The following is an 8,634-nucleotide window of genomic DNA, read 5'->3' as shown; positions in this document are numbered from 1 at the left end:
CGTCTGGTTCAATTAAGCCGACCAGACTCAATTTATACTCACTTCATTGGAAGTTGACAGGTACGATTTACTCAATCGATTAATTTTATTCAATCTTTGATGACAAAACCTTTTGCTGTTTTCTCAGAGCAGCCTGAATTACATTTTTATTCATGATTTCCCTTTCGAAAATATCTGGTTTGCATATGTGTGTATATGTGAGTGTGTGTGTGTGTGTGTGTGTGTGTGTGTGTGGTGAATGGACAGATGTATGTGTTTGCGTCTGCGTTAGTGCGTGCACCATACACGTTTTTCGTATTTAACTTGATGTGAAATAAATCTTTGTAACTTTTTTTTTTACAGATATGGATCATGGACAAGTCAACAAATGGAGGATGCTCTTCAAGTCATTAAGAGTGGAATGGGTGTGAACGAAACCGAACAATAGTATGGAGTTCCAAGAACAACACTCCATAGACATCTTTTTAAGAAGAAAAAGTATCCAAATGACTCCACAAAGTTTATGGGTTGACCTACCGTGTTCACTGATGAGATGGAAGGGGAACTTGTGAAGTACCTTCTTAACATAGACAGAATGATGTTTGGTCTAACGAGAAAAGAATGCATGGAACTTGCATTTCCAAATTGCAGAAAAGAACAATCTAAAACATAATTTAAACAGAGACAACAACAACAAAAAAAGCCTGGCAAAGATTGGATCCTTTCTTCTTTTTTTTTTGCCAGACATAAAGATATTTGCCTTTGCCAACCTCAGTGTACTACTATTGCCTGGGCTGCCGGGTTCAACAAAGGCTGTTGATCATTCTTCAGCAGCCTTGAGGGTGTGTCGATAGGTATAAATTTGACGCTTAAACCATATACAGCATGGTCGAGACGTCATTGAGCACAGTTGCCAAAAGCCAAAAAGTCATCAGCCAGAAAGGAAAGCATCAAACGAGAATAATGTCAAGCACTGAGAGAGGGATAAACACCACAGGGGTCTTTTGTGTCAGTGCTTCTGGACACTGGGTGCCTCCCTTGTTGCTGTATAAACGATTGGCTGAACGAACTGCTCGGCACAGGTGCTCCAAGCGGCACTTTGATTGAATGCAATGAAACTGGGTTGATTAACAAAGACACGTTCCTCAAATGGCTTAAACATTTCATTGGTGTTGTGAAGCCCAAGCCTGAAACACCAATGCTACTTTTGCTGAATGGTCACAGCAGCCACACCACAAACATAGAGGCTATTGATCTGGCCAGGTCACATGGAGTGGTTATGTCATCATTCCCACCCCATTGCACTCACCAGCTGCAGCCCTTGGACGTCAGTTTCTCCAGACCAGTGAAAGTCTTCTATTCACAGGCAATCAACACATGGCTGCAAAATCATCCTGGTCGAGGCATCACGACGTTCCAAATGGCTGAGCTATTGAACGAAGCCTTTACAAGACCTGCTACCATGCAAAATGTTGTTCAGGAATTTGCAAAGTGTGGACTTTGGCCATGCCGGCGCGATGTCTTCAACGACAATGAATTCTACCCCTCTGATCATGGTGACGTCTGCATCCACCAGCGGCCATCCTCTTGAAGCTTGTGGAGATCCAGAGCACACCAGTGACGTAGATCACCATACATCCAGAAGATCCATGGAACCATTTTTGCACAAGGGTCTGTCAAAGTAATATCCACCAACTCAGATGGAAGGTGCTTGTTCTGCAGTATTTCCATCGGAATGGACCATGATCTTCAAGTGGCAAGACGAGATGGCAGTGGAATCATAAAGAATGCATTGCTCAGAGCAAGAGAGCAGCTGAAAGTGGACTAGCTCAGGGTTGCTACAGTGAACTATATGATGGAACGTACTGGTGACTATGGAAGGTTAGACAAGGCTGTCCTGAACGCTTATCAACCTGCAGGACAGGACAATTTCCAGTCAATGAAAGGGAGATTTCTTGCCATGTCAAAACCTACAGCGATGCCTGGATAACCAGAAATCTTTGCTCTGTCCTCAGTGCTTTGCAAGCCAATGATAGTTGCTGATACACAATTAAGAAGCATTAATAAGTACAACCTTGATAAGTTTGCTAGACAGCAAGTGCTTTACGTGCAGTATATTTTTTGGGAGCTAACATTCGTCACTACAATTGTGTGTTATACTCACCAGGCCAGTGCCAAGACAGTGAACCTGAGAGGCAGCCTTCCGCTGATCAGTCTTCCAACAGCCATCCAGCAAGCCATCACCACCTAGTCAGTGACCCCCAATCAGAGAGCGGCCCCCAGCCAGCCAGCCAGCGACCACCAGCCAGCCAGGGACCCCCAGCCAGCCAGAGACCAGTTACCAACCAGCAAGCAACAGCATGCAAGTGACTACTCAACGCCAACTGGTAAAACGTCTGTCAGCCAGCGATCTGCACTCCTCACCTCAGTTGTCAACTGAACAGCCCTCAACAAGAAAACATGTTTCACCAGAGGACATTGCACCTTTGCCAGGAAAAAGGCCCAGTTTGATAAAGCGACTTCCTAATCAGTCACAGACGGAAGTGATGACGTCAAGCCCATATAAAAACCGCCTGGTTGCACAGCTATTCAAGGCAGCCAAGTCTTTAAATGTCTCTGTGGAAAAAAAAGGTCCCCACCGCCCCAGAAGCCTCCAAGCCCAAGAAGCCCAAAGGGACAAACCGTAAGAAAGGTGCTTCTCCAGATGCCGGAGACTGGACCTGTTCTTTGTGTTGCGAGTCTCGCGCAGAAGACATGATACAGTGTCAGAATGAAAACTGCAAATAATGGGCTCATGTTGCCTGCACAGTTGTTGCCTCAGATGGGACCAACATCTGTGAACTCTATCGACTGAATAACAACGCGCATTTCATGCGGCTGCAATAACAAGAATCATGCCCTTGTACTGTCTTCCGTAGCAATACTTAAAAACATGGCAGCCACAATGAATTTACCCGACTGGTTGTCAAAATTAGCTTTTTCGGATTTTTTTAATTTCTGAAATAAAAATGGTTTGATGAGAGACAGACATTTTGTGTTTGGCTTATATTTACTTCTGGTGACGACGTTTACAAACCACTGTCATAATAAGAGTGTGATGTAATATGTAGGTGAGATGTATGCTTCAATCTTAAGGGACTTAATATACCCGAACTTCCCCTACTATGAGCTACTGCCATCAGCGCGACGCTACAGAAAATTTAAAGTAAAATCCAGAGTTGAAAGGACTTTTAATCAATGGTCAATTCACTTTTTAGATTCTTGAGAACAATGTGCGTGTACGTGTGATCATCTTGTTTTATTGGTGTTGCCGATGCGGTCGTGCTAAACATTTTCAATGCTACTTCTGTTCTGTTGTTCATTCATTGTGTCGGCAATTAAGACTTGATTGCATAATTTAACTATTTTACTGCCACTTCACCACCACCCCAACCCCTCTTCCTCCTCTGGCCGCTCATCCTGATCCCTCATGAGCAGACACACCTACGCTTGTTCTGTCGCAGTAACAACAGCAGTGGTCAAGAAGGTACAATCAATTTAAGGTCGCAACAAGGCCATCCACTAGTGTCGACCGTGCTCTGCTGATGATTCACGTTTGATAATTGTGTACTTTTATGAAGATGGATGAGGATGATGACGATGCTGCAATGGATATCTACGCATTTAGGTTGGAGACGAAGGGCAGAACAAAACTCTACACTTCCCGTCGTCAACTATAGATCTGAGTGATCTTGACAACCTCGGTTTGAAACTTAAACAAAGCTCTGAAAAGCGCACACGTCATCTGGATGACACCGTGCGATGTGGTCCTGTTCTTCCCATTTGATCCCATATCACTCAAGTGTTGGTGTGAAGAGCACTCTATGTTATAGACGCATTCACAAAACTGCCCCTTCCTATCTCTGCGGCTGCCTTCACCTCTACACTCCATCTCGCTCACAACGATCGGCTTCGGATCCACTCTGTTTACGCATACCCAGATTCAAACACTCGACTGTTGGCCGCCGTTCTTTCTCTGGACCTTGCGATTGGAATGGACTTCCTCTTTCGCTTCGTCAAGTCTCCACACTCAGCTCTTTCAAGTCTGGCCTTAAAACCCACCTCTTCCCAAAATAGCCTCCCTTGCCTGCCCTTCCTTGTCTTTAGTTTCTACAGTTTTAGAGTTACGCATGCGTGTGAATGACTGGTGCGAAAGCGCTTTGATTTGTCTCTGCACAAGATTCAGCGCTATATAAATACCATTATTATTATTATCATAAACCGATACTAGTCTGATATGATTCCAGCCAACGACGGACCAATTGTCAGTCCTTGAAGCTAGCCACTCAAAGGTTCAAAATCATTGTAATACCAAATTAACATGGCTACCATGACTGGTGGCATGGTTTTTTATTAACTGCTCATAGCTATTCACTACAGGCACACTTACTCAGCAGTGTGGGTGTACCGTTGGTTACACTTAGCTGGTTTGGGGCACAGTTCCCATCTGTTCCACCCGAACATCGGCATAAAGGACATCACAGTCATGGGACACCAGGCAACCACGCAGGCGCTAAGGACTCGATCCACGGTGACCAAGTAGTAATAGAAGGGGTGGCAGACGGCAGTGAAGCGGTCGAAAGAGATGAGCGTTAAGTTGAGGACTGACGTTCCCAGCAGACTGTCCCACAAGGAGGTACGCCACGAGCACGTCACAGACGTCACTGACGTTCTGGAATGCACCATAAACCTGTGGGGGAGGGAAATTCAAAAAGAGATTTTGTGGTTTGGTTAAGTGTTTGGCACTGTGAGGAGCGTGCACACTCTTATGTACTTTCTCCTTCTCTTTTCTTTCTCTTAAAATAAAAGTGAAACTAACAATGAGCAACGTTTGCACCACTGCTTTCAAAGGGGCCAAAACACAGGCTCGTCAACAATGTTGATGTCAAACAAGTGCTGATCCAATTTTTATCCAAAGGTGTTTAAAACTGGATTTCTCAACAAAAAATGTCGGGTTGTCCACTGTGCTATTACAGACTGATTACGGATAAAGTCTCCTAGCTCGCATGACACTGAATGATTTCAAGGCTAATTTTAGTACACGATGATAATGATAATGATGATGATGATAATGATAAATACATAAACAGATAAAGAAAATGATATCTGTTAATAATAGTAATGAAATAAATAAATAAATCAATTATACTAAATTAGTAAATAAAAGGTTTCTTTAACATATTATATTTCAGTGCGATATGGCAGTAATTTTTTTTTTAATATTTTTTTTAAAAACATGTAAAGTTTACACATTGTAAGAACAAAACATTAAAAAAAAAATTCCAACCAGTTACTCATTCGAAATTCCTGATTCCCCCTTTCCTCTTTGTCCCATTGGCTTATTTCTGTATTCTAACATATTATTATAATGATTGCTATTGTTTTATATCATAACAGTACTTGTGGGAGTAGAATGTTAACTGCACTATTCTATATAATCCTTTCTCTGCATATATATATATATAACCCCCCCTCCTCCCCCTTTAACTCCCCGCACCCCGTCCCCCAGCACCCCTACACACAAAGTGAGAAGACATTGAATTAAAAAAAAAAACGCAACGACAGACTGACAAACGAATCAGGATCATAACATAGACTCACTTTGTTTACACATGTGAGCCAAAGGGGCTGTTAGGCCTACATGTTGATCAAATCACCGAATCTATTAGGCCTAGGTAAGAACATGCACCATAAACCCACCATATGTCAAACGGAAGGTAAAGTGCTCCCACCAGAAAATCGGCCAGGGCTAGATTGCAGATAAGTATGTTCCCAGCGGTTTTCATATTCCTAAAAGCGATAACACTTGCCATAATGAGCAGGTTGCCGACAAGCACGGGCACAATCAGCGCAGCTTCGATGTTTATCATCAGTTCGTCCAGTTTCCCAGGACCGGTACTTGTACGGTTGCAATGATCATCCATGTCTGTCATTGTGCAATCGTAAACTGAACTTCTGAAGGAAGGTCTTTTTTTATTCTGTCGCCGTTTGAAACAAAGGTAAACCAGAGTGGGTGAACTTTTCTTGTGACTTCGTGATGGTTGTCCTTTTTCGCCATTTTTCATCACAAATGACGCAATTTACTGTGTTTTCGAAAAACGTCAACAAGACTGTCACGTCGTTGAAATTTACGTTCGTCAAAACTCAGTGGATGCATACAGAAATACCGTTTATGTTGCATATTGTAATGATATCGTAGCAGACTACACATGCTGCGTTCAATAATTCAGTTGATCCGATGGATCCGTTGTTTAGCGGCTGTTTAGGAATAATGATGGTAATTTTTTTATTAACCATCATTTAGGATTTTCAATTTGCTGATACTTTTTACCTATTCAAGGAGATTTTTTTTTTAATTTTAAATCCCGAGTACTCTGTTTGCCTTTAACATTAAAAAATAATAATAATGTGTATCAGATTTCAAATCAAAGTCAAAGATAATCAACTCCCAAGCTTTTTTCGTCAGAACATTTTACTTAACTTCTCTCCATCAGTGAATTTCATAATATAGTTACCATGGGGGTTGTTCTTCCCAACATGTAATACTTTACATTTATCTGCATTTAAACATAGATTCCAAGTGTTTGTCCATTCTATTAACTTATCTATATCCGTCTGTAATGTACCTTTATGGCTGCTCAGGTTATAAAGTTTAGTGTCAGCCGCAAAGATTTTGCAAGGGCTAATAACCATGTCAGGTAGGTAATTTATTAATGTTGTAAACAGAATGGGGCCGAATACATTTCCCAGATGGATACAGCTTAAAACTTTGGTTTCTGGGGAAATGCATTCCCAACTCTAAGCTCTCAACTGAATAGATCTTAAAGTTGCCGAAGTCTTCATTTACCGTACAAAAGACTGCGGTGGTTTGCCTTCTGCCTCGAGTTAGAATCGTTCCTTTTTTCTTTTCTTTTCTTTTTTTTTTTTAAACTTATTCTTTAAGTTTAAGCGTGAGCTGCGTTTTCCTCATCGTAAGCATACGTGTTGCATGAGAACACTCATGCAGCTACCTGGCTCAGCCAGCGAGTGTAAGCTAGTCGGTGGATCAGGGAGCATTGACACGGGGGAGTATCGGCACGGGAGAGTATCGACCAAGAAGTATCGACACGGGGGAGTATCGACACACTCCCGGTTGATGAATATGCTGCTATGGGATCCCGCTTCGGTTTGGAAATACTTGGCAAGGCTGTACTCTCATTATCCCAATGTCAACCCAGCTCAGAGATACAGATACTTTTATTGTGGTGTTGGTCAGGATGATCCTTGATTGGGTCTTCCACTTTGAGCACACTAACTCTGGTTAGGAGCTGGCTGCGGGCCGAAAAAAAAAATCCACTTGGTTCTCTGCAGCGTTTGATAATTTCTGGATTGTGTGTGTGTGCGCTTCCCCCCCGGTTTCAGTTCCGTTTTGACAAAGGTATGCCTTTCATCACCGGCTAGGATGTTTCTTGCCACTGGTTACATCACAGTTTTCACCACAAAAGAAACAATGTTCGCTGAAACTAACACCACCACCTCAGCTCCCCTCCTCCCCACACCTATAACACCATAATATCTTTTTGCGTCAGTCTGGATAACTGATGCTGCCTGCAGTCATTTTGTAAAAGTCTCTGTGGTCTTTGGAACAACATGGTATTTTTTTAATGCAGTTTGTGTTTGAAGACCTGCGATTCTTGAGGAAGGGGTGGGGGGTGGGGGGGAGACCAATCCACTGTATGTAAACAACAGAATTTTATTGACCAATATCAATCCTCCCATTTCAAAACTTGTATCTAATTGCCTTAGTAATTAACTATCACTGTGTATTAAGATTGTTTATATAAAATACTTCCTACCGTGTATAAATTGTGGGAACTGGCATGTGGGGAGGATGGGTGGCGCGGGGAGTGAGACGGGGAGGATAAGTTATGTCATGCATCTGCTCCGTTGAAGCAGGTGTGACGTAAATAAAACAACTCCTCATTCTGTTATGTACTCACTCAGTGACTTCCCCTCCAGCCCCCTTCCCACCCCACACATACACTCACACAAACACACCTAAACATACATACATACATACACACACACACATCGATCTTGATCTAAGTTGTGACCTAAAATGTGGAGTGATGGCCTAGAGGCAATGCGTCTGCCTAGAAAGCGAGAGAATGTGAGCGCGCTGGTTCGAATCACGGCTCAGCCGCTGACATTTTCTCCCCCTCCACTAGACCTTTAGTGGTGGTCTGGACGCTAGTCATTTGTTGACACGATAAACCGAGGTCCTGTGTGCAGCATGCACTTAGCGCTCGTAAAAGAACCCATGGCAACAAAAGGGTTGTTCCTGGCAAAATTCTGTAGAAAAATCCACTTTGATAGGAAAAAATCAAAAACTGCACACAGGAAAAAATACAAAAAAATGTGTGGCACTGTATGTAGTGTAGCAACGTGCTCTCCCTGGGGAGCGGACAGCAGCCTGAATTTCACACAGAGAAATCTGTTGTGACAAAAAGAAATACAAATACAAAATTGTTGAAATACCAGTCAACTGTGAAAAAATAGTATCACCTCTACTCTCCACACAGTGCAAATGCACATTTTTGTTGGGATTTGTCTGATATACAAAAGACTGTTTCCTGT

The 8,634-nt window shown here is 42.6% G+C and overlaps 1 protein-coding gene across 1 annotated transcript; it reads right to left on the bottom strand.

Moving 5' to 3' along the window:
- Nucleotides 1-4,404: 4,404 nt before the first annotated feature.
- Nucleotides 4,405-5,951, bottom strand: LOC143287852 (histamine H2 receptor-like). Its single transcript, XM_076596116.1, has 2 exons — nucleotides 5,719-5,951; nucleotides 4,405-4,708 (listed from the first exon to the last, which is right to left on the bottom strand). Exons 1-2 carry the CDS (start codon nucleotides 5,949-5,951, stop codon nucleotides 4,405-4,407), a joined length of 537 nt encoding a protein of 178 aa, XP_076452231.1.
- Between the last annotated feature and the right edge of the window lie 2,683 nt (nucleotides 5,952-8,634).

Source organism: Babylonia areolata, chromosome 1, assembly GCF_041734735.1.
Source record: "Babylonia areolata isolate BAREFJ2019XMU chromosome 1, ASM4173473v1, whole genome shotgun sequence".
Lineage (NCBI taxonomy): Eukaryota > Metazoa > Mollusca > Gastropoda > Neogastropoda > Buccinidae > Babylonia > Babylonia areolata.
The sequence above is the reverse complement of the archived record's forward strand: the minus strand, read 5'-3'. Positions and strand labels throughout refer to the sequence as shown.

Bases quoted from the DNA above. Each gene is read 5' to 3' on its own strand.
- LOC143287852 (XM_076596116.1), bottom strand. From the start codon at position 5,951: ATGACAGACATGGATGATCATTGCAACCGTACAAGTACCGGTCCTGGG. The intron at 4,709-5,718 runs GTGGGTTTATGG...CCTCCCCCACAG, and splicing joins TACCTTCCGTTTGACATATG to GTTTATGGTGCATTCCAGAA.